Below are 27,957 nucleotides of genomic sequence, written 5' to 3'. Positions count from 1 at the left end.
ATGTGGGCATGTCTGTATCTGATTATGATAATGTTAAACTCATAAGAACCTGCTTTACATTATGAAACATTAACAATGCATATAATTCCTGTTCAAATGCTGAGCCAAAAGTTTTCTGACTGATAAAAAACATTTTATTTTAATTAATTCTCTCTGCATCCCTCACATCCCATTAATTATTCATTATTTGCCCTTTTTAAATTATTTGCTACCAACCCTCTCATCAGATTTGCTATTCAGATGTGCTTAACACCATTATCTCAATTAATACACATGCTGCTAATGCGTCTTCTGTTTCGACTCAAACACATTGAGAGGAGAATGAAGCGGAGGCTAGCTGGTCTACAGGACTGTGCTTTATTTAGAGTCTAAGCAGAATATCACCGTCTAGAGCTACAGAGATCATGAGCAGGGAGGGAAACCCAGACTATCTTACAGCTCAGATTCAAACAGAACAGCATGAGCAAAAGGCTTGTGTCTCTTCAAGTAAACGTGTTTCTTTCAAAGATTCGAAAGATATTTCATTGCAACTCAACAGAGGTTTTTGTGTACATGAATCGACCGCCATCCTGATGCATAAAACAAATAAGATTAGAAAAGCATGACAGAATTTCAAAAAGAAACTGCGGATGTCATAGTCTCTCTGCTGGAAAAGTTTCGGTGTGGAATCATGGGAAAAAAGCATCTGTGTCCACTTCCCCATGTCAGTTTGGTCCGAACAGCTTTTTAGACAGAAAACAAGAGATGTGAGCATCTTCACACTTCATTCATGCTTATTTATTATCAGCTCAAAGGAATAATTCACCCAAACGATGTCATTATTTTCTCACGCTCATAAACCTGTATTATGTTCTTTCTTTTGCTGAACACAAAATGTTTTTTTCCATTTGTGTTCCAATTAAGAAAAAAACAGCATATGGGTTTGGAATGCGTGCCATTTTTGGGTGAACTTTTCCTTTAAGATGATTATCATATTGAAATGGTCCCTCGTTAATATTCTTTGTATGGAAGCCCAATTCTGCCAAGGAATAAATTTATAAAAATCATAACTGTGACTTTTATCTCACAATTCTGAGTTTATATCTCACAATTCTGATTTTTTTCCTAAATTGTGAGTTTATATCTCATAATTCTGACTTTTATCTCATAATTTTGAGTTTATATCTCACAAATCTGACTTTTTTCTCACAATTTTGAGTTTATCTCATAATTCTAACTTTTTTCTTAATTGTAATTTTATATATCATAATTCTGACTTTTGTCTCATAATTTTGAGTTCAGATCATAATTCTGACTTTACTATAATTTTGAGTTTATATCTCACAATTCTGACTTTTTTTCATAATTCTGACTTTACTATAATTTTGAGTTTATATCTCACAATTCTGACTTTTTCTCATAATTGTGGGTTTATATCTCATAATTCTGACTTTTGTCTTGTAACTTTGATTTTATATCTCACTTTCTGAATTTTGTCTAACAATTTTGAGTTTATCATAATTATTTTTCTTAATTGTGAGTTTATATCTCATAATTCTGACTTTTGTCTCACAATTTTGAGTTTATCTCATAATTCTTACTTTTTCTTAATTGTGAGTTTATATCTCATAATTCTAACTTTTATATCATAATTTTGAGTTTATCTCATAATTCTAACTTTTTTCTTAATTGTAATTTTATAGATCATAATTCTGACTTTTGTCTCATAATTTTGAGTTCATCTCATAATTCTGACTTTATTGTAATTCTGAGTTTATATCTCACAATTCTGACTTTTTCTCCTAATTGTGGGTTTATATCTCATAATTCTGACTTTTGTCACAATTTTGAGTTTATCTCATAATTCTTACTTTTTTCTTAATTGTGAGTTTACATCTCATAATTCTGACTTTTGTCTCATAACTGTAAGTGTATATCTCATATTTCCACCCCCCTGTAATTAAGTAATTGAGTTAATAACTCTTCATTCTTATTTACTTACATTCTTCAATTGTGAGTTTATATCTCATAATTCAGACTTTTTTCAGAATTGTGAGATGTAAACTCAAAATTGTGAGAAAAAAGTCTGAAGGGTGACATACGTATTACATTTTTACATCATGTTATTCCGTGATGGAAACAGTCTTCCATATCTAGAGATATTTTGAAGCTTCATTCGCTGTCAGAGGCGGAGCATATTCAAAAACCTCCTCACAGTTCATTTCATCTGAATAAACAGTGAATATGAGCAAAACAAATAATCCAAAAATATGACATGAACATAATGAGAATACAGTTTCAAGGCAAATATCCGGTATCAAAACATTTTTCCAAAAGAAGAAACAAATCAGCAGTTGTTTACAGAATCAAGAACATTAAAGTAAACTAAGTAAATCGTGAGCCTGAAACATCACTCTCTAATGTACACAGCTGTAGAAATGGTGCTTATGTTCACATTACAACACTCCTAAAATGTCCTAGCGTTCCAGGGAGGAAGTGATGTCATCGCACGACACTCCAATCAAAACCCAGTGACACTGACGATTCAGAAACCCTCAGCTTTGACTTAAAATAAAATACAAAAATTCAAGCAAAGAAGAAACAAAACACAAGCATTCACCAACATGAATATAAAAGTCATTGTTATATTAATGCTTCAAAGACACAAGTAATATTATTTCTACAATACTCCTCATAAATAACTTTATAGCTTTCTTCTCTTAAACTCAGTGAATATATTAATTATTAATTGCCTTTTCTCCCTCTTGTTCTATTGTCGTACTGATGTAGGAATATAATGATTGAATGTATAAAATTGTATCAGCAAAAATGAATGGCAGCACCCTATCCGAAAATAAAAAAATAAACTTTTTTTTTAATGATAAATAATAGTTTATGCTAATCATGTACAAATGATGAAACAGGAAACATGAGGTATTAAATCCAAAATAACATACATTACACTCAAGTTTTAGCATGATGTCAAAAATACTTAATTTAACTTATATATAATTACTGTTTTCACATCATAGATTTTTTGCATCGTAGTTATGAAAATTTGGGGAATAAATAATGCAAAAAATTGCAATGGTCCTAAAAATAAGCTTCATTTTCTTTATTGAATTCACTTTTTGATTATTTTGTGGTGAAATATGACAGACATGAGACACTGACGACACACGTGTCTAACAGCTGGTTCCCTGCACCCTTGCCCTCCTAGTGGACCAAACTCGCTGCTATTCATTCACACATCCATAATATCTGAATATGCTCATGTAAACATCAACGGAACTCACAGAAGGGTAGAAAAGCGTAAAAACTAACTAGATTCGCTCAGTACTGAACGTGGATTAGATACAGAGAAATCAGTCAAAATGACCAGGGAGCGAAGTCAAAAATCACCCAAACCCCGCCCCCACACAGAAGCCCCGCCCTAATCACATAACCCCACCCCTCACCCCGCCCCCTCCACCCTGTGCTACGATCTATTCTGATTACATTAACAACACGCTGGACGAAGCTAAGCTAACGGAGCAAAGTCTCTAGTGTTTGCTAGCTATCTAGTTTTTAAAACATGACAGAATAAAAAAAAGGCCTTTTTTGCTTTGCTTTGAATCGTAGCTTTATCAGACATGATTGCACATTTCCTGGCTGCTTTTGTCTTCTGCAGGAAGATCAAAACATGCTCTTGGATGCATTTAGTGCCGTGATGAAGCAGGTGAAGCAATTTCTGTCGCATCGTTGTAAAGGCTCGGACGACATGTCAGGTGCCCAAGAGGATCCACAAACCATGACATCATTGAGTCTGATGCCCTGAGAGTTTAAAAAGATCTGTGGCCTTTCAGGTTTCGCCCCCACACACATCCAACAATCTCCAAAAAACCTCTCCTCCTCCTATTAACTAATAATCTAAACCCCACCAAAAAAAAAAAAAAAAAAAAATTGATTTAATGAGGAGCATGAATTTTTTTCCCCTGTCTAAAAAGGTTCCTTTCATTATTTCTTGACTTGTAGTCAATTACATTTGACTTCCTTCTCTTGACAATCACAGCTATTTTCGGGGAGAGTCGAGCCCGAGGGCATCCGCTCTTTGCTCCGGAACGCTCTCCACTCCTGCGGCCCCTTAACGAACCCCGAACGACCGCTTAACGAACGCCAGAGCAACACAGATCCACCAGCGGAATAGAGATAAGCTCGAATGCAAATGAAGGGATCGACGAACAGACAAAGAGCTGCACACCTGACAGAAATACAATTCAGTACAGATGAACTGGAGCGCATAGATTTTGTGTTCCTCCAATTACATTCACCGCAAAAACAACAACAACAACAAAAAAATCTTACGTGGTATTTTTGTTTTGTTTTCCTTTAGAAATATCTAAACATTCTTAAATCAAGAAACATTTATTTGAGAAGCATTATGACATAAGTTTTGTTTTCTAAAAAAAAAGATCAAAATTGAGTTTTTGCTTAAAACTAGAAATCTGACAATGTTTTCCCATTGAATTACAATTATTTTTACAACATTATTATATATTTTTTCTTGTTTTAAGCAAAAACTAACAACATTTCGATTTTTTTTTTTCAAAAAACAAAACAAAACAAGATTTAACATCTTAAGAATGTTTAGATATTTGTTCTGGAAAGCTATGAAAATACTATGTAAAAAGAAAATCTTTATTTTTATTTATATATTTTTTGCAGTGTACTTTTGTCTTGTTTTTCACACCGCAAAATAATTTTCTTACTATTTTTGTCTTGTTTTCCAGAAAAAAATATAAAAACTTTCTTAAATCAAGATACATTTACTCGAGAAGCAAAATGACTTGATATTAAGTCTTGTTTTCCAAAAAAAAAAAAATTCTGTTAAAAAAAAAAAATCTGCCATTGGGGTCAGAAAAATAAACTTAATTCAAAGGGAAAACTAGATAATTTTTTTATTTAACTAATTTTGATCCTTTTGCTTCTCAAGTAAACGTATCTTGATTAAAGAACGTTTAGATATTTGTACTGCAAGACAAAAATACAAAGTAACAAAAAAATCCAAACAATTTTTTTTTTTTTTTGCAGTGCAATTCAAATGTCTAAACATTCTTAAATCGACATCAATTTATTGAGAAGAAAAATCATATTAAGATATTGAGTATCAATTTGAATGAGTTTTTGCTAAAGACAAGAAAAATATATGCCAACGAGGCAAGAATAATCTTGTTTCCTTTTAAATAAAGTTTATTTTAACTAAATTATGATACATATTTTTTTCAGAATATAGTCATTTTGCTTCTCAAGTAAATGTATCTTGGTTTAAGAATAATCAGATATTTGGGAAAGCAAGACAGAAATACAGATGAAGAACATCAGTTTTATTTTGCAGTGCTGGCACTGAGACAGAAAATAAACTCTCTCTCTCGTCTATTTCTGCTGTTCCTGATCGTGAGGCGTTTACACACTCGAGCGTACGGATGTACGAACCCTTTATCCTCCACTGAACTCCCTCTAAATGTAAGAGAAGGTGAATCCTGACGTGAACTGAAACAAGAGGAACGGACGACGCTTGATTTAACGCTGATAAATTTAGCATGATCTTCTGCTCTGTGGTGGCTACAGATATATGGCACTTTAACCCAGACGCCTGGCAGGGGTTCTGGCCTCATTTCTACAGACCAAACCTCACTGAAAACAGCATCTATTCTAGAAAACTGATGTACTGCAAAATACTGTGCTTCAGCAAACGATTTCAGTGCTTCAGAATCATCCATGTGCTTTGTTTTATCAAAATAAAAATCGTGGATATATGAATAAAAATGAGTATAATAATGGATGCTAAAGAGAAATAAACACTTGAGTAATTTCATTTGGCACTTCTCAGGGTAATTCTAACTGACTACAACTGCAACTATTAAAAATAATTGTTACTTGAAATAAATGTTAACTCAAAAAAAAAAAAAAAAAATTTTATGTCAGCATCATTTCTCATTTTAATTTTATTTAAAATTAAGTACTAAAATTCAATGCAAAAAATATTGTCTTAGTATTTTTGTCTTGTTTTCCATTATAAATATGTAAACATGCTTAAATCAAGATACATTTAATCGAGAACCATAATGACAATAAAAAAAAAAAAAAAAAAAAAAAAGAATTAATTAAAATTAAGCAACATTTTGCTTAAAATTAGAAAAAAATATCTGCCAAAGGAGGCTAGAAAAATAATCAGACCATTGGATTTAGTTTATTTTTCTGGCAGATATTTTTGCTTGTTTTAAGCAAAAACAAACTAAATTTGGATTTATTTATTTATTTATTTATTTATTTATTTATTTATTTTCAGAAAACAACATTTAATATCTTAATTCATTTTGCAAATCAAGTAAATGTATATATATTTTTAGTAATGTTTAGATATTTGTGCTGGAAAACAGAAATACTGAGTATAAATTATTTTTTATTTTTTTATTTTTTTGCAGTGCAACTCAAAAACATAATAAAAATATTTAATATTTAATTAATAAAAAAAGAAAAATCTTAACTAAAATGAAAATGAAAACAAAACACAAAAATCGAATTCAAAATATTATCAAAAATGAAAACAGTATATCAATGATAGTAAAATAACACGGACACTTCTAAAACTCTTCTTACAAACTAATCTGAAGGATTGGCTTCAGTTTCTTGATGAATCCATTCAGGATGAGTTTCTGAGACGGGAATTTGTGGCGTATATTCATACAAAATGATAATGCAGATAGAAAGGCCCTCACATGAAACACATTGGCAGGTTTTTAACTATAACTAGTGCAAATTGTTATGATTAAGAAACGTTTTCCAGCATGCATCTTCATCTGCGCAGGATGGAGTAAATACATAAATAAATAAAAAGAAGCAGAATAATGCATGATGCACGCATGGGCAGGCCGTTACCTCATCAGTATCTGCATCCACAGCGTTCAAGTGCAGGCAGCATGGCAGAATTGCATGGTTTTGGTCCTTTGGGATCCTGGAGGGAGCGTCTTTATTTTAAAGGATAAAAGCAACGTCTCGTATGCTGGCATGAAGGTTTAGAGGTCAGGTTTGGTCGTTGACATCCAGATTTCACTCCTCGATCTTAATCGCACGCAGTCGATGACTAGATAAAGACCTGCCCATTGAGAGATGCTCACCATTTCTGATTTCTGAACATCTACTGTACACACGGAAGAGGAACAGACCTGCAATCTGTTACAAAGATGGCAATGAATCTCTGGAGGTGAGTCATTGTTTTTAAGGCCTGATCATGAAATGAAAACAGCACAGAAACACCTGAAACGGATGCCGTATTTCTAAACTGTTGAGCTTCATCATTAAGTAAGCTAGCCATGTTAGGCTTGTGTTTAATAGTCTGGTCCAGATTTAGTTCATCCAGAACAGATGCATGAAATCCCAATATATAATGTTATATGATCCTGGCAGAGTGCAGTCAGTGTGGAGAAACACACCCAATCCAATCCAAATCATCTCCAAATTCTCCTTTAAAGTCAACATGAAATCCATACGGACCCTTTTTACTGTAATACATGATTCTGGACTTATCATTAATTCAAAACGACTTCCCATTTCAGCTCACGTCATCAAGCCCCCGTGTTGTCTTCAATATGTCCTAGAAAGTCGATATTATTGTGGATAAAATTAATTTCCGCTTCTCCTTCTAAAGCAGAAGTTTATTGGGTTTCAAATGCAGGTTTCATGTTGACTAAGTAAATAAATTGGTAACACTACATGAATCCTTTATATACTGTATAATGCATTATAAAAGTATTTAAATGCATTAATTATGGCTTGCAATGCACCTTATAATGCATTGTATGATCTCGTAAAAAAATGATATGATCAGTAAATCATGGCAGCTTATGGTTTTATATGACTTCAACTCATCAAAATAAGTTCCAAATTCAAAAGCTAAGTTTTTGAGTTGAAATAGGTGAATTTTTTTATTTTAAAGTATTTATTGTTACTCCTTTGGAAACGCATTGCAACATGACAAACAACCAATTTCAGATGCAACAAGCATTCTGTAAATATTATAATGCATAGCAATTATTTGTGAAAATATCTAATGCATTATGATGCATTATACATAAAGGCTTCAAGTAAAGTGTTACAAATATATTTTATAGAGCGTAACTGCGGTTTGCATTGAATTTGAACAGTTTGACCAGTTCAGATGATTACAGTTAGATTTAGATGTTCTGGATTCCAGCACAGATCAGATGAGTGAGATCCCGAGCGTCTGCCACACCAATAAACATCTCAACAGAAGCTCAGACGGGGGTTTTAAAAACCTTTTGTGGTTCATTTGGCAGTTTCAGTAGCTATCGACCTCCTCGTCTTCCTCCGTTTCGTCTCATTAAAGTCTGAAGTTCAGGAACGAGCGTCCGATCTTCTGGCCTTTCACTGTGGATTGTCGCTCGAACACAAAGGCTTCTGGGATCCCGGACCCTGTCACACAGACGTCCCTCGTCCGTTCCACTCGTCTTTCCGTCGAAAGGTGGAATGGAGAAAGAGCGGACATGATGAACGATACGATCCAGAGGCCGGAAAGTTTTCTGTACATCTTCCTTCCTTCTTTACAAGTTCAAGTATTATCTTCGCTAATAAAAATAAATAGAAAAAATTAAAAATGAGCAACTCTACTCCTATATTCTACATTTCTAATCTACGTCGGAGCAAGAAACAGCTACCAGAGCAAAGGTTTTCTTGTTGTCACACAGGACCTACAGATTTACGTTCTTCTACTGTTAACATTAGTAAGCTACAAGGTAAGAGTGTTTGATTTTTAAATATATATATATATATATATATTTATATATATCTTTTAAAAAGCGTGTAGTCCTTTGGTCCCTATTTTCTAAGGAATGATGCATGTAGATATTCCTGGATTCTCGTCCAGAGCGCAGATCACGCGAAACCAGTGTAGGCACGAAAACCAAAAATGGCAGCAGGCTGGTGTGTGTGTGTGTGTGTGTGAGTGTGTGTGTGTGGAGATCAATACATTTACATGAGGGTTTCATCAGAGTTTTGTGTGCATGTAAAGGCGCGGATATTCTGAAGGTCTTAGCAGACGTGTGTGTGTGTGTGTGTGTGTTTGTTTATGCATGCTTTGAGCATAATGTGTTCATAAAGGTTTTTTTTCTCAATCTCATCTAAAAAAAAAAACAGCAGCAAAAAAGTCGGTCTCTGCACAATGCAAAAAAAGCATCCTGCAAATGCCGAAGCGAAAAAAGAATAAAGTTGGCAGAAAAAAATCCTCCAGTTTTTCCAGCTCTCAGTGATTTTCCTGCAAATCCAGGGACCGCTCGCCTCCCGTGATATGTAGCAGAGCAAAAGTCTTTCGATACTGCATTTGTGGAAACAAGGGGTTGTAGTCCTTCATTCTGACAGAGAGAGAGAGAGAGAGACAGGAGAGAAGAAGCAGACGGTGAGCTCTAAACACAGACACAGATCCACATCATCCCTGCATCAGACACCAGCTGTCCAAGAAAACATGTGCAGCTCGTATTCCAGCCCAAAAATCAAAATAAATAAGCAATAAATTATATTATGCATGAAGAAATGGAAGTGCATTACGCATTATGCATTACGTAACTTTCAATTTGCATGAATTTTAAAGCATTTGACTAAAAAATGCATTAAAATACAGCATACAAGCAGTAACACAAATCCTAAAATGTACTTATGAATACGTTATAAAATGCATAAAACCATAAAAAACTATTTTTAAAATTTTAACCATTTAAATAATATTTTATTGATTTTTTGTATTATGTAACTTTCAATTTGCATGAACTTTAAAGCTTTACAATTTAAACATTACAGTATTTCTAATTCATTTGACTTACAATTGCATTAAAAAACAGCATACTGTACAAGCAGTAAAACAAATCCTAAAATGTACATATAAATACTTTATAAAATGCATCAAACCATAAAAAAAAAACTATTTAAAAAACTGTAACCATTTAAATAATATTTTGTTAATTTTTGCATTACTGTAATAAAAAAATAGACTTAATATGCATTTGGAAATAATTTTTTTTAATTGTCATGTAAATAATGCAGAACAATGAGAGAATTTGTACGTTTATAACAGTAAAAGTTCATCCAGATTTTTTGCATTTTGTGACATTACTTTCAATTTTCATGACAATTAAACTAATTTCTCCCAAAAATGTGATGTTTTACTTTGGAGTTTGCTTGTAATTCTCAGTATTTTCATATGTGATTCTCATTACAGTATTTTAATGCATCTGACCAAAAAATGCATTAAAAGAACAGCATACAAGGAGTTCAACAAATACTACCATAAATCCCTAACATAATTTTGTAAAATGCATTAAAACCATACAGTAAAAAAATTGGACCATTTAAATAATATTTTACATTTAATAATTGATTTTATATTTAATTTTATAATTTTATAAAATATATAAAATGTATATTTTTTAAATTAAAATATTAAATTTTATATCTAATTATATCTTTTTTTTTTTGCATTACAGCAATAAAAAAATAGAGTTTTTTTTTTTTTTTTTTTTTTTTAATATGAATTTGGGAGGAAATGTCTTAATTGTCATGAAAATAATGCAGAACAATGTTGAGAAACATAATGGTACTATATATTTATTTAATATATAATATTTTTACTTTTAAATACATATAACTTTCTTTTGATTTGGGATTGTGTAAACATTTACATTTTTATTTATTTTTTATTTTATTTTATTATTTTAAAAAATTATAAAAAATTTAATTTTTTTTTGAGTGTGAGTGTGTGACATGACGTGTAGCCACACATGGCGTCCAAATACTCTGAATTTGTGCTCTGCATTTAATGCATCCAAATGAATGGTCCTAAAATAGGCTTCCTTTTCTTTTGAGATTTTAATGTACTGTATTTATTTTGAAATTAAAATACGTTTCCTTTGATTTTGGGGCGAGATGCATGTTAGCCATGTTCTTGACAGGTTTCATCTAAGAGCTCTGATGTCTCAAAAAGCCAAATCTCACGTATATACACATTCAAACAAGGTCTAGATGGAAGCGAACTGGCTTGTAAATGTGTTTTCTGGGACAGCAGCTCGTCTTTTTGTGTCCTTTGAAACACTGTGACCCTGAAACTGAACTACAGCAGACAAACAAGACCGTGAGCAACCACAGCCATCCTTACTGCGATCTCTGACACAAGCTCGCTAACAGAAACTGATGGATTTGAGCAAGGAGAAACCTCAAAACCTACACAATGGAAAGCAAATTTTACTGCAGCAGCTACAAGACAGAAGCAACAGAAGCAGCAACATGACGGGTTCTCAGGTTTCCTTTGAGGAAACGTTTCCTTTCTGTAACTATGCAACACAATCACATCCGATCAGAACAGGTCTGCTGTTTAATATACAGATAAAGTGATCAACTAAACCTCGAGTCAAAGCTTTCCAGAAGCTAAGATACTACAAATTTCAGGCAATACAAATAAGCTAAAAGTCTGTCAGTATTCTCGTTATTGTCTCATATGTTTATGAACGGCTATAATAGATTAATTAAAGACAGTGTGTTTGAACTGATTAAAGCATCTTCAGCATAAAGCTTCCGGAAATTCAATCATCTACAGTCCAAACCAGCAGAAATAAATTATACTGTGCATGCATTAACACTTACAGCTTGAGTGATCAGATTTAATGTTGACTATAAACAGGGACGAATCTACAAGCAGAACTACACTGCAAAACATTTTCTTACTTTGTAGTTTTGTCTTTCGGAAATTATGCATTTTATAAAAAATGTGCATTTTGTTTTTGTCTTTTCCAGCACAAATATCTAAACTTTCTTAAATTACTTGAGAAGCAAACTGACTTAAGATAAGATGTTTTGTTTTCTGGAAAATGTGTCAAAATAAAGTGAGTTGATGTTTAAAACAAGAAGTTTAATTAATAAAATAAAATAAAATTAAAAGGGAAAATAAGACAATTTTTCTTTTCTTTGTTTAAAGTATTAACTCACTTAATTTTTATTATTTTTTTATCAGAAAACAAGACTTAATATATATTTAATAAGTCATTTCCAGCACAAATATCTAAACTTTCTTAAATCAAGACACATTGACTTGAAATATTAAATCTTGTTTTCTGAAAAAAATTATCAAAATTAAGTGATGTTAAGCTTAAAACAAGAAAACAAACAAAAAAACGGTCAATTATTTATTAAAAGAAAAATGAACTTTAACAAGATTCTTTTTTCTGAAGCCCATTGATACACATTTTGGTCAATAAAAAAAATAATAAAAACAATAAAATTAAATTAAATTAAATAAAAAATACAATGATGGAAAAAATAGTGAAACAACAATAATTAAAAAATATAGAATAATGAAAAAATATAGTTTTTTTGTTTTACTGTTAAAAACATTTTTGTTTTAAGAATAAACGTTGACTTATTGCTTCTCAAGCTAAAGTATATTGATTTAAGAATGTGTAGATATTTGTACTGGAAAAGACAGAAATGAATACAAATGAACACAAAAACAATGTTTTACAGTGGATTTCTCCTGATGAAGCCAAACGTCACTCGACTCACAAACAATAAAACAATCTTTCACCATTAGAGACAGCTATTTAAAGAAAAGAAACGAAGCGACGCGAGCAAGCCTTCAAAACCGCCAACACACAAAAATACACACCAGAACAAACAGAGCTGGAAAACAGAGAGAAAGAGAGAGGAATATCAACCACACAGAGCAAAATATCCACCACATTCAACGAGGAAGAGCACAACAACTCACGGTACGACAGCAATAAAGGGTTAAAGTTCACAACCCTTCAAAATCACCCGGCTACGCAACCCAAAGAGACCAGATCCACTGAAACAAGCAGGGTTTGGACTTACAGCGCTGGACACGAGTGCGTCCCTGAAGGAGACAAACATACGAGACAGAGCGGCCCGTCCTGAGCTACCTGAGCCCTGACAGAAACAGAAGAATCACTGCATTCGTCTCGTCAGCTTCACAGGAAGATGGATTGTATATTGAGCGGATAAATCATGACAGATATGCAAAACATTAAGACGAATGTGCACATTAGTTCTGGAAGACTTAATGAGTTTAAGACAAACACAGGACGAAGACGACAAACAGGTGAATGAGTTCTTGTGCATTATTTATCACATTCACGCTTGTGTCACGCCAGACCCGGATGACTTTAAATCTTCAAAGGAACACAAACAGAGAAATTTTATGCATGCAACGCACCAGAGTTAGAGTAAAACACACAGAAATGAGATCTGAGAGATGCAATGGAGTGGAAAATTTGAGTCCATTTGGGGAAAAACTGATATAATGGCATGACAAAGACTGTAAAAAATACAATGATAATAAACGAAACTAAACTAAAATAAAATAAGATTAATGAAAAAAAAAAAGTGAAAAAAAAAAGTGAAAAAAAAACAAAACCATAAAATAAAAAGGAATAAAAAGAGATTAATGGTAAAACACAATAATGGATAAAATAAAATAAAATAAAATAAAATAAAATAAAATAAAATAAAAATATAAAATAAAATAAAATAAAATAAAAATAAAAATAAAAATAAAAATATAAAATATAAAATATAAAATATAAAATATAAAATAAATAAAATAAATAAAATAAATAAAATAAAATAAAATAAAATAAAATAAAATAAAAAGATTAATGGGAAAAGATAAATCAATAAAATAAAAATGAATGAAAAGAGATTAATGGTAAAACACAATAATGGAAAAAAATAAATGGGGAAAAATATAACAAAAAAAGATTAATAGGAATAAATAATAAAATAAAATAAAATAAAATAAAAAAGATTAATGGGAAAAATAAATCAATAAAATAAAAATGAATGAAAAGATATTAATGGTAAAACACAATAATGGAAAAAAATAAATGGGGAAAAATATAACAAAAAAGATTAATAGGAATAAATAATAAAATAAAATAAAATAAAATAAAAAGATTAATGGGAAAAATAAATCAATAAAATAAAAATTAATAAAAAGATATTAATGGTAAAACACAATAATGGAAAAAAAATAAATGGGAAAAATATAACAATAAAATAAAAAGATTAATCGGAATAAATAAATAAATAAATAAAAAAATAAAAAAAATAAATAAATAATAAAATAAAATAAAATAAAATAAAATAAAATAAAATAAAATAAAATAAAATAAAATAAAATAAAATAATAATTATTAATAAAATCTTTTTCACACAGAGACTTCCGCACTGTAAAATGTGATGTTCTTTATCAATAATTTTTGATTATTTTCCAGTACAAAAATCTAAGCATAAATGCAATACATGAAGATACATTCACTTGAGATGCAAAATGACATAACATAGAAAAGAATTGGATAAGAAAAAATATATTTACGTATTTCACATGGAAAACATTTTTATGACCTTATTGCCAGAGATATTTATTTTTACATTTTTTTTATTTTATTTTTGTATTATTGTTTTAAGCTTAAATTCACCTAATTTTGATACATTTTAAGATTTAATATGGCATTTTGTCAATTTAAGAATGTTCAGATATTGGTACTGAAAAATAAGACAAAATACTGAGAAAGAACATCACGTTTTGAAGTGAGAAGAACTGAAATAGAGTCATATGAACTACTTTTTGGATGCTTTTATGTCCTTTATAGAGCTTGTCTGTAAAAGATCAGTGTGAATATTGTTCAGAAAAAAAGTCATACGGGTCTTTAATGACATGAATGTGAGAAAAATCAAGCCAGAATTTTAGTGAATTATTCTTAACGCATCTCTTTGCTGCTAAAGTCTGGTTTCTCAGATCTTAGCTATTTTTTACTTACTTTAAAACATCTTTCAGCTATTCATCATCAATTCATGAAAATGAATGAAATCTTTAGTTTTAATAGCTTTTGAAAGCACACAATTAACTGTCGACTCCTGACAGAAAGTCATTTGCAGGGATTCTGCCTGAAGCTTCACGCAGCTCTTCATGTATAACGGCAGAACTAAAGCCAGAAAGGCTCTCTGACCTGTGAGGGAAGGTGGCAGCGGTCAGTTCAGGGTCAGTACGGCCGGTTGGCGTCCTTCGGCCGCTTCAGCTGGACTTTGAGCCTCTTCATGCCGATCTGAAAGCCGTTCATGGCCTGAATGGCTGCCTGAGCGCTGGACGGGTTATCAAAGCTGACGAATCCTGAGAGACAAACAGAGAGCCACAGGATCAACAACTGCTGCTGCAAAAACAGATTCATGTCTGTGTAAAACTGACCGTCACAATGTGTGAGCGCTGAAGAATAATGAAGAACAAAGCCATACTATAATGCTGGGATTCACCACATTCACGTGTTCACCGTTCTTGGCTAATGTTGGTTAATGGTCAAATGACATGCAGCCAAAAAATAAAAAAATAAAAAAATAAAAAAATAAAAAATAAAATAAAATAACAAATTTAATGAAATATATATATTTTTTAATAATTATATTACTTAAAATTAAAAGATTGGATTTTCATCAACTCACGAACCTTCCCACATGGACTCCAGTTTGGGAAACCCTGATAAAATAATAAAATAAAATAAAATAAAATAAAATAAAATAAAATAAAATAAAATAAAATAAAATAAAATAATTACTTCATCTAATTACTTCAACTACTTCCATCAACTTATGAATCTTCCCTCATGAACTCCAGTTTGGGAAACTCTGATTTAATGAAAATAAAATAAAATAAAATAAAATAAAATAAAATAAAATAAAATAAAATTTGTTATAATATAAAATTAAATATTTTGTATAATATAAAAGAAAATATTTTTATAATATAAAATAAAAACATTTTTATAATGAAATTACTTTAAAAAATAGCTTTCCCTCAACTCAAGAGTAACTCAGCACTGAATTCATCCCACCGGCAAACAACAAACATTACAAAACAAATGAACTACTTCAAAATACCTTCAAAACTCATTATGATGATCATAACTCATTAAATTTTGGTACAGAATTTAATTGAGAAAATGCATCTGCTATACGGAGAAAAAAAAAAGTTTTTAGTAACAAGAATAACACTGGAGGAAATGGAAAGGAATGCTGAAGTATTTTTGAGAAAACATTTCTGTACAAGAATCATAAATATATAATAATACATACATATATATATATATATATAATAGAAAAAAAATTTTTATAAACAAAATATATATAAAAATTAAATTTGCTTTCCATAAACTTCCAGCAATTCCATGAATCCCAGTTTTTACATTTTTACATATGAAAAATTAATAAATAAATATAAACATACAAAAAAGAAATAATATACAAAAAAAAAATTATAATAATAATAAAACAAAATAAAATAAAACTGGAAAGAGTTCACTGGGCCAACAACAATCATCACAAACAAGTTGACTACTTAAAAAAAAATCAAAACTCATTATGTTGATTGTGAGTGACGTCAAAGTATAATTTTACACAAAAATGATTTTTATTGCGCTAAAAGGTTTGTGAAATGTTGAACCGCTGGTGGCGCTAGAGAGTTCACACACCAACCCCATGTCCTCTAACAGGTGGATATAATAACAGCCCATCATGACCTCAGACAGTCACACAGAAGCACATCACATTTGTTAAAGCTCACAAAGTCTCGTAAAGCTCCACACGTACTGCACAGAAAACAATCGCTCACTGGAACAGCATCTTTAGAGAAGTGAGTGTGTTTAACCGAATCAAGATGTTCAGATAAACAGGTTAACATGTTTAGAGCGTCTGTGATGATGAATGCACATCGCTCTGACACACGAGAGAGAGAGAGAGAGAGAGTAATGAGGGAGAATATGTTCCTCTCCACACCGGAGGAAGCTGATGAAAAACACCTGATTTAATTTCCTTCCTGAGCAGCGGCTTTATCTCATTTTATTGCAACTTTGGAGGAGCGACAGCCGAGACGACGCGCTCCTGTTTGTCAGCCAAGATCTTAATGAATAGTGATGAAACTAAGTTTAAATGTAAAGATTAAGAAAGAGACCTCAGCATGCGTCAACATGAAGGCAGGAAGCACATTGTGAGAAATATAATGATGGCGCGCAGGAAGTACTTCACGCTTTCCATGCAGCTGCGAGGTGTGAAGAGAACTGCATTCTGGGTAAGTTTGATGCCAGAGTTATTATCGTTAATAAAGCTAAAACTATTACATCTATCTTTGTTATTTGAAATAATGCTGAAAAAATTAAATATAAATATATATATATATATATATATATATATATATATATATATATATATATAGATAGATAGATAGATAGATAGATAGATAGATAGATATAAAATTTAATAAAGACTAAAGCTAAAAACTAAAATTATTAAACACATTTCTGTTTATTAAAATAAAGCGTAAAAATAAAATTTAAATATCTGGCAAAAAAATAAAACTTTAAAAAAATTGTTAATTAAAATAAAACTACAAATATATATAAATAAAATATAAATATTAGATGAAAAAATTAATAGAAATAAAGCTGAATATAAATATTGGAGACTAAGTGAAAAAAAATCTGAATAAAGACTAAAGCTAAAACTAAAATTATTAAACACATTTTTGTTTATTAAAATAAAGCGTAAAAATAAACGCAGTTAAAAAAAACTTAAAAATAAAATCTAAATATCAGTCAAAAAAATTAACTTAAAAAATTGTTAATTAAAATAAAACAATATATATATATATGTAAAATATAAATATTAGATGAAAAAAATTATTAGAAATAAAGCTATATATAAATACATATATATATGAAATAAGTGTAAATAAAAACTAAAACTTAACTAAGACTAAAGCTAAAACTATTAAAACATCTGTTAATTAAAATCAAGCAAAAAACAACAACAAAAAAATATAAAAATGAGGTGAAAATCTTAAAACTAAGCTAAAACTAAAAAACATTTTGTTTTTAAAGTAAAAAAAGAAAAAAAAAGAAAAAAAAAAAAAGTACTGAAAATTTGGTTGAAACGCTCAAATTTCCAAATAAAATTATTAACTGGAAATAAATAAAAACTAAAACTGAACTAAAGATAACTTTAACTTAAGTAGTAATATTTAAAAGAACAAATACTAATAAAACACAAAGAAACAAAATGAAAACTAAAAATGAGACTAAAATTGTAAAATGAAACAAAAACAAAAGCTAATGGATAATTCTATTATAATAGATGTATAGATAACGCTGAAACAGCAGACCACATCAGTCCTGAAGCTGCAGAAGTGAGGAAGATGATGATATCAGAGAGAATCTCATGACCGCCGGCTGAGGAGTGACACACAGGGGAAGATCACACAGATCCCCGTCGGCCTTGGATCGCGATTAGTGCAGACCCGGGAAATAAAGGCACGAGATGAACTCATTGTGCTGAGTGAAGCGGGGCATTGTGGGAACTCACCGAAACACTTGCTCTGATTGGTGGCCCGGTCCACGAAGACTTTGGCAGAAATGACGTTGCCAAAGGGCAGAAACATCTGCATGAGCTCCGCGTCGCCGAACTCCTGCGGCAGGTGGTAAATAAACAGGTTACAGCCCTCCGGTCCTGAGAGAGAGACGAAAGAGAAAGCCACGCTAATGAGATTTCACACAGAGCCGTACCCAGAAGGCCGAGCGGCGCGCATACAGACACACATTCAGAGCAGGATCCTGTTCTCGTCAGAGATCCAGACCTCATCGTCTTTCTTAAACAGAGATTTGATTAAACGGGGATAAGGGAATTGAAGACTCTTTCAAGGTGTTGTGGTTTTTGCGAAAATTGGATAAACATAAATAATTCGGCAGAGTCTCCCGGTGCTTGGCGGAGATCGCTGAACAATAAAATAAATGATAAAATAAAAAAGATAAAACAAAATAAGACAATATAAAATGTTATATTAATATCAAAACAAATAAAACAAAAACAAAACATAAAATTAAATAATGTAATAAAATAAAGGTAATATTAAAATAAAATCAAAGAAAAAAAAGATAAAATATAAGACAAAACGTAAAATAAACAAAAATAATCTAAAAAAAAACATTACTCAAATCTCAAATAAATAAATAAAGAAAATAAAAACAAATAAAATAAAATAAATAAAACAAAATAAGACAATATAAAATTTTATATTAATATCAAAACAAATAAAACAAAAACAAAACATAAAATTCAATATTGCAATAAAATAAAGGTTATTTTAAAATTAAATCAAATAAAAGAAAAAAAAACATAACAAAAAAGATAAAATATAAGACAAAACGTAAAATAAACAAAAATAATCTAAAAAAAACATTACTCAAATCTCAAATAAAAAAAAAATAAAGAAAATTAAAACAAATAAAATAAAATAAATAAAACTAAATAAGACAAAACTTTTTTTTGTATTATTATAAAATCAAATAAAACAAAAGACAAACCATAACATCACATTAAATAATTAAATGATGGTAAAATATGAAAAAAAATACTATTAAAATAAAACGGGGCTAATGGAGTAAATGATAAGTATTGACAATAAAATAAATAATAAAATAAGACAAAATTTAAAATAAATAAAAAAAGAGAAAACAAAATAAAAGAGAAAACATAACATAAAATAAAAAAAGCACTGAGTTGAACAACAATCACTACAAACAAATTAACATCTTCAAAACACCTTCACAACTCATTACGATGATTGTGAGGGACTTCAGATTAATTTCTGGGGCACGATGTAATTGAGAAAATGCATCCCACAAGAACAAATGAGCTTTATTTTAACTCCACACAAACTTCTGAATAAACACAAACGGACTGGAAACTGCATGACAGAAACTTTAAATAATACATTCAAATAAAATATTAAAATAATACTGAAATATATAAACAATAAAATAAATAATAAAATAAAAAATAAAACTTTATTTTTTATTTAAAATCAAATAAAGCAAATAATAAAATACAAAACAAAATAAATGACATCAATAAAACTGACTTATAAATAAAATAAAATAAATAAAACAAAATAAGACAATATAAAATTGTATATTAATATCAAAACAAATAAAACAAAAACAAAACACAAAATTAAATATTGCAATAAAATAAAGGTTATTTTAAAATTAAATCAAATAAAAGAAAAAAAAAAAAAAAAAAAAAAAAAAAAAAAAAAAAAAAAAAACAAAAAAAATAAAAAAAAAAACATTACTCAAATCTCAAATAAAAAAAATAAAGAAAATTAAAACAAATAAAATAAATTAAATAAAACTAAATAAGACAAAACTTTTTTTGTATTATTATAAAATCAAATAAAACAAAAGACAAACCATAACATCCCATTAAATAATAAAATTTTGGTAAAATATAAAATTACTATTAAAATAAAACGGGGCTAATGGAGTAAATGATAAGTATTGACAATAAAATAAATAATAAACTAAGACAAAATGTAAAATAAATAAAGATAAACAAAATTACATAATATAATGAAATACTGGTAAAATATAAAAAAATAAAAAATAAAATTAAAATAAAACGGGGCTAATGGAGTAAATGATAAGTATTAACAATTTAATTGAGAAAATGCATCCCACAAGAACAAATGAGCTTTATTTTAACTCGACACAAACTTCTGAATAAACACAAACGGACTGGAAACTATATTATTTATTTATAAAATTTATTTATATATTAACAATAAAATAAATAATAAAATAAAAAATCAAACTTTTTTTTAATTTAAAATCAAAATAAAGCAAATAAAAAATACAAAACAAAATAACTGACTTATCTGTAAATTAAATAAAATTAACTGTAATTAATTGTGAGAAAATATGACATCCTTAAGGTCTACGACTCATGCTTTCATATCTGACAACAGAAACATATAATGATAATGTCTTCAGGATTACACATTAAAACATCATTAAAACAATTCTGGTTTCCATCTTTCCAGGCTACAGACTGTAAGATATTAATTTCGATAAAGGTGTTTACACAGGATCCTGAGCACGGATGAATTCTGATCATTTCTGCTCAAGCTCTGGTTTGATTGTCATGATTTTCCTGAACTTTGCGTCTGTCTCTCAGAGCAATTATCACCTGTTCTGCGGAGGGGGCGGAGCCTCACTCACCTTCGCGCTGTTGCTGGGGGATGATGGCTGGTTGCTGGGGAAACGCTTGGCTGATTGGCGCATAAGCGGCAGGATAGGCTGCTGTATACCGGGGCGAGAGAGAGAGAGAGAGAGAGAGAGAGAGAGAGAGAGAATCACGGTCATATAACACATCAACTCTCAGATTTCTTCCAGCGCTGACGCTGAATACATGAATAAAGCTCATCATCATCATCATCATCATCTGAGCTTCATCCTTCACACACTCCACAAACTTTCAAAAGTGTTTTTTAGGGAGTCTACCTTTTTATTAAAGAGAGCTGAATTAAAATATTACTCTTGCTGTGTGCAGTATTATCAATAAAAAAGAATTAATTTTAATTTAATTTAAGCTGAAAGTACAGATATTAAAATGGGAATAAATAAAACTAAAACTCAACTAGAACTAAAACTGAAGTATTCTAAAAAAAAATAATAATAATAATAAAAAACTAAACTAAATTAAACTAAAATTAAAATGAAAACTATAAAAAATAATTCAAAATATTAACAAATATTATTATAGTAAATAAGTAATACTAAAATAACACTGGTATGCAGAGTTAAACTAAACCTAAACTAAAATTAAAATGAAAACTAGGAATAAAAAACTATTTAAAATATTAATAAAAACTGTAACAGTGCATAAGTAGTATTTAAATAACTAATAAATAATTCACAGTGCATTAGCTTTTAATAATGCATTAGTAAATGTTGGAATTAACATGAACTAAGATTAATAAAAGCTGCAATAAATGTTAATTAAAGTACAGTAGTTAACTAATGAACCTTATTGTAAAGTGTTACCAAAAAAACACTACTATACGGTGTTAAATTACAATTATAATGAAAAACTACTGTATATATATACAAAAATATTTAAGATATTAGTAAAAACTGTAATGGAACATAAATAATACTAAAATAATACTAGTGCGCGGTGTTAAAATTAAGATGAAAACTACATATAAAACAAAAAGCTAATTTAAAATATTAATAAAAACTGTAATAGTATATAAATAATACTTAAAGTAAACAAAAAAATAAAATGAAAAAGCTAATTCATAACACACACACATAAAAAAAAAACTATAATGATCTATAAATAATAATAAAATATCACTGGTATTGTTCAGCATGTTACTGTGCACAGTACAGAAATTCAGTTCAATTCAAGTTTATTTGTATAGCGCTTTTTACGATACAAATCGTTGTAAAGCAACTTTAAAGCAAATTAAGTTTCATGAAATGACATGCTACATTCTCCAGTATGTGCAGAACACAATAAAGCATACTGCATCCCACAATGCAATGCACTCAACCTGAAGAAACAGAACTGAAATCAGCCGTGAATTTAAACATCGCTTTCTTGACTCATTATTTGATCAGACTGCCAGAAGATTTATGTTTTTACACTAAACTGAGCATACGTTGGTAAATAACCACAACTATTTCCATGAAACTGAACTCCAGCAGCTGAATTAAAGGAGGTCACATGACAGCAGACTGTCGATCATCACATAATGCATCTGTTTCAGGAGTCATATGAGGGAAACACAGATCCAGAAAACACATGCAGACACAGATTGTGAACACAAAACACTTCAGGAGAGACTCACCTGCATAGTGCTGCACGCCGGCATACGCCTGCTGGAGAGGATCGGCCACCGTCGGGCTCTGCGCTGCACACACACACACACACACACACACACACACACACACACACACACACACACACACACACACACACACACACACACACACACACACTCAATGTTTATGACTTCTGTCAATATTAGTCTGATTTTATTTCAGCACTTTCCTAGTATCAGGATCAATTAATGCATTTGGAAAAACATTAAAAATGCAATTCCTGTAGAGAAGTGGCACTAGCAACGCCAAGATCATGGGTTTGATTTTCAGTGAATGCATTAACTTATGTATAACTTGTGTATCCTTACCCTTTTGCAAAAAACAGCATATGCTGGTTAGGTATGTTTTGAAGCATGGCAGCTGGTTTAAGCCGGTCCTGAGCAGGAGCTAGTTGCTTAGAACCAGCACAAGACCAGCGTGAAGCAGCTCATAACCAACCAAAATATGTGACCCTGGAGCACAAAACCAGTCTTAAGTCTCTGGGGTATATTTGTAGCGATTGCCCAAAAAAAAAAAAAAAAACACTGTATGGGTCAAAATTATACATTTTTCTTTTATGCCAAAAATCATTAGGATATTAAGTAAAGATCATGTTCCATGAAGATATTTTGTAAATCTCCTACCTTAAAATATATAAAAACTTAATTTTTGATTAGTAATATGCATTGCGTAAGAACTTCATTTGAACAATTTAAAAGATGATTTTCTCAATATTTAGATTTTTTTGCTCCCTCAGATTCCAGATTTTCAAATATTTGTATCTCAGACAAATATTGTCCTCCTAACAAACCACACATCAATGGAGAGATTATTTATTCAGCTTTCAGATGATGCATAACTCTCAATTTTGAGAAATTTACCCTTATGACTGGTTTTGTGCTCCAGGGTCACATACTGTATATATTTTTAATGCAATGTAAGTTGCTTTAGATAAAATATTTGCCAGATGCAAAAATGTCGATGTAAATGCAATTCATTCAGACAATGGCTTGAAAACCCCTCTGCTATGAACATGTTTTTAATTAAAATGATTTTATTTCAGCAAGTGTCACCTACAGCTCAATGTGTCAAAACAGCTCTGACAGGCTGATAGTACTATTCAGATCCAGATCGAGTCGCTCCAGATCCAGAGATGTTGGGTAAAGTGGATTAAGCGGCGTTACCTGGGTACGGATGGATGCCGTTGGTGTAGATGGGTTCGGAGGCGGGCTGTCCGTTGCTTTGGGGGGGGAGAGCGCTGAAGCCGTTCACCCCGATAGGAGCTGCGATGCTGGGCACCGCGGTGGCACTGATGCCTGGAGGAGTGCTGGTGCCTGGGGGAAACAAATACAGCAGAAAAAAATTTTCTCTGTAGGGAACCTGAATTTTATTGATAACTTATACACCTTTAAACACAAACCTACTGTGAGCTACAAGGCTGTTAATTGCTGATATATGATTTTGTTTTGTTTTTTAAGGATCGTGTGTTCCTGGTGAAAAACTACATTACCCATGATGCTCTAGTGAAAACTCCACCAATCAGAGAGTGGTTCCGAGCAAATGGAGCTTAAAAGTCGGGTTCCAGAAGTAAAAACTCCATATGGAACTCAATTCTTAATGATAACATACAGACCATTAAAGACAGACCTGCTGTGAGCTCCGAGGTTATTAATCAATGGTCTGTGCTTTTGTTAAAGCCATCTGTTTGCATTAATGCAACTTATTTTTAAAATAATCATGTGTTCACAGTTTTATTTATTTTCTTCTTCTTCACTTTGATAAGTTTTAGATATATATATATATATTTAAAAATAATGATTAATTTGGCAATTTTCTTTAATAGCTTATCATATTATTATCATATTATATCGCAATGCTTCATGGGACTGCATTTCTTTCCCTCACTGAAGTCCACAATTGTGTCTTTTTGTTTGATTTTCGATTACTTTGTTTCTTCAAATCAAATTTTGCAATGCTGTGATTCTCCTTGAATCTGGCTGGTTTGGCTCAAGGCTTTAATAAAGACTTTTAAAAATCCTTATTGGAAAAAAATGAATGAACAAATACTTCAGGAAATAACAGCTGAAAAAGTAAGCAGGCACTTACATATTCATATATATAAATTGAGAAGCATTTGATTGGCGCCTAGTTTACTGTCCTGAAGGAGGTTTGTCAGAAGTGTTTTCTTATGTCTCGGGTCACAGACGCGTCTCTTCGCTGCTCCTCTGACACTGATCGCTCAACTTCCCTCAGCGTTCCTTCAAGGGCATGGAAGTCGTGCCAGATTAAAGCTGACGGGTAACAAGAGTGTGTGTCCACACCACGGATTATCAAAGCGGGAAACTGACAGACGAGAGCGAGAGGAAGAACTTTAATTAATTCCTCCTGACCCTTCCTCTGAGGTGTCAGCGGGCTTTTGTAGCTGGACGCTCAAAGTCGTGTGTGTGTGCGTGTGTGTGTGTGTGTATGTGTGTGTGTGACGGGGGTCAAACGGGGGTCTGGGATTATCTGTCACAAATCTTCACTCCTGTATTCTTGAGTCAAGGACTCTCTGGTCGACGGCGTCAGATTGGCCGTGTTCCCGGGTTTGTCCTCAAACGGAGACGGATCATTTCCCATCACACCTCGTGTCTTACTGAGCCGCTGTGGTTGACAGAAAACACACTCGCTCTGTTTCAGAACCTAGTGAGCATCACTGTCTATAGTCTACATAGACAGCATCCTGCTAGCAACCGAAGGATTACTGGGTTCGATACAAGTTTTCAATATTTTTGTCTTTTCTGTTCACCAAGACTGCATTTATTTGATCAAAAATACAGTAAAAATTGTGAAATATTATTATAATGTAAAATAACAGTTTGCTATGTGAATATGTGTTAAACTGTAATTTATTTCTGTGATGTGCAGCTGTATTTTCAGCATCATTACTCCAGTCTTCAGTGTCACATGGTCTTCAGAAATCATTCTAATATGATGATTTGCTGCTCCAGAAACATTTCTGATTATTATCAATGTTGAAACCAGTTTTGCTGCACAATATTTTTGTGGAAACCGTGATATATTTTATTTCTCAGGATTCACAGATGAACAGAAAGTTCAAAAGAACAGCATTTATTTGAGAATACTTTGTAACATTATAAATATCTTTACTGTTACTTTTAATCAATTTAATGCGTCCCTTGAGATACAAAGTATCAATCTGAGTAACTTGCGTAACTTTCCAACAGTTTGGTGCAACAAAAAGCTATAAATAATAAAAATCATTTTGGAGAAAATCTAAAGCTGTAGGACAAGATCAAAAAGTATTTTTGAAGAAAATTTAAATAGTGTAAAATAAAATTAAAAATGATAATAATAAAATGAACAATTGTTTCTATGCCATTCAGTTCAAAGGTAAAACTAAAATGATTTATTTATTCCAAAAAATCTTACCGGCCCCAGAATACAAAACAAATAAATTTTATATATATGTATGTATAAATCACTATTTTTCATTATGTAAAGAAATTTTAGCAATGCATTCTGGGATTCTCGTTATGAATGATACATCTGATTCTGCCTTGCTTTGCCAGAATTCAAGTATCTTTTGGAGCAGCATTCATGTCTAAGACACTTGAAATGCTGTCTAGAATGGCAGCTCACAAGGTTTTGTAAGAGCTTCTGTGTGGAAACGTGAATGCAATTGAAAGAAGCTGAAAAACATCCAAACAAAAAACCCTTGTGGTGACAAACGGCAGTGAGAGTAATGGCCGAAACGAACACTTGTTACTCTAGAGAACACAAACTGATGAAAACCCCGGGCGTTTCCTGCGGGAAGGGACGGATTGATCCGGCTGCTGACTGTAATTAAAGCTCTATTTGTGTGTGTGTGTGTGTGTGTGTGTGTGTGTGTGTGTGTGTGTGTGTGTGTGTGTGTGTGTGTGTGTGTGTGTGTGAGAGTGAGTGTACCTGAAGACGGCGTCATGGGTGCCGCCACCAGGCCGTTGACGTTGAAAGCTGCCATTTGCTGCATCTGAGCGGCGGCGATGGCAGCCATGGGGTTCAGATATGAGCCCTGCGTCGCTGCCATGAGCGCCGCCTGCTGCTGCTGCAGGATCTGCTGCACGTCACACACAGATACAGCGCTTTCAAACACAAAGACTGAAACCTTCTTAAATCGAGATACTTTTACATGACATCAGATATTATTTATCAACTAATATCTGCTAATGGGAGGAGAAAATGTACTTTATAAAAAGAACGAAAACTTAATTCAGATGAAATAAGTTTTTTGATGTCATTGGCAGGTATTTGTTCTTGTTTTAAGCCTAAACTCAAATTTTTTTGAGAGAGCAAGACTTAATATATTAAAGGATGCTGTTTCTCTGAAAAATGCTTTCCACTTATTATCTCAAATCCTGATTGTAAAGTTCAGAAAGACAATGAAGAAGATGAGCAAAACAAAGAACCCACAAATCAACAAACCCTCATTCATTTGAACAAGTATAGGGCCCTATGAAATCCATAAGATTTTTTTTTCCCACAAAATCTGTTTAATTTTTCCCAAATTACTTTTTTTTTCTGTTTGAATTTTCCCAGATTCTGTAAATTTTCCCATTTTAACTTTTCTAGAATCAATTTTCTAACGTTTCGATTTTTCAAGATTCCATAAATTTTTCCTGTTTGAATTTTTCTAGAGTAAATTTTCTCCATTTGTATTTTTCCAGATTCAATTTCCTCATTTGTACCTTTTTTTCTAGATTCCATTTTCCATTTGAATTTTTCAAGATTCCATTTTTCTGTTCTAATATTCTAGATCAATTCCCCCCATTTGTATTTTTTCCTACATTCCATTTCCCCCATTTGAATTTTTATGTTAGAATTTGTTCCGGGTTTCATATTTTTCTTGTTTGAACTTTTTCTAGAATCCATTTTCCCCTGTCTGAAATTTTCAAGATTCCATTTTTCCCGTTTGAATTTTTCTGGATTCCATTTTATTGTTCTGTTAGAATTTTTCTAGATTCCACTTCCCCATTTATATTTTTCAAGATTTCCCTTTTCCTGTTTTAATTTTTCTAGATTCCATTTTATATGTTTGCATTTTTTTCCAGGTTCCATATTTTTCCTGTTTGAACTTTTCTAGAATCCAATTTTCCCTGTCTAAAATGTTCACGATTCCATTTTTTCCTGTTTG

At 31.3% G+C, this 27,957-nt stretch overlaps 1 protein-coding gene across 7 annotated transcripts in view; it reads right to left on the bottom strand.

Moving 5' to 3' along the window:
* Positions 1 to 338: 338 nt before the first annotated feature.
* Positions 339 to 27,957, bottom strand: part of LOC109110422 (CUGBP Elav-like family member 4) — a 94,727-nt gene continuing 67,108 nt past the window's right edge. For 3 of the 7 annotated variants that reach the window (XM_042775752.1, XM_042775748.1, XM_042775754.1), the window contains 7 exons: positions 26,733 to 26,883; positions 23,969 to 24,118; positions 22,772 to 22,834; positions 21,135 to 21,215; positions 18,442 to 18,585; positions 15,045 to 15,205; positions 9,150 to 9,386 (listed from right to left, as the gene is read on the bottom strand). In XM_042775752.1, the coding sequence (XP_042631686.1) occupies positions 15,078 to 15,205; positions 18,442 to 18,585; positions 21,135 to 21,215; positions 22,772 to 22,834; positions 23,969 to 24,118; positions 26,733 to 26,883 (717 nt within the window). In that variant the 3' untranslated portion in view covers positions 9,150 to 9,386; positions 15,045 to 15,077. Of the gene's footprint in view, positions 723 to 9,149; positions 9,387 to 12,888; positions 12,964 to 15,044; positions 15,206 to 18,441; positions 18,586 to 21,134; positions 21,216 to 22,771; positions 22,835 to 23,968; positions 24,119 to 26,732; positions 26,884 to 27,957 lie in introns of those variants that run through there. The other 4 variants (XM_042775753.1, XM_042775751.1, XR_006162519.1 and 1 more) reach the window with 3 other exon arrangements.

The sequence above is a fragment of the Cyprinus carpio genome, chromosome A18 (genome assembly GCF_018340385.1).
Source record: "Cyprinus carpio isolate SPL01 chromosome A18, ASM1834038v1, whole genome shotgun sequence".
Classification (NCBI taxonomy): Eukaryota; Metazoa; Chordata; class Actinopteri; order Cypriniformes; family Cyprinidae; genus Cyprinus; species Cyprinus carpio.
Note: the sequence above shows the minus strand (reverse complement) of the source record. Positions and strands in the feature narration are given on the sequence as shown.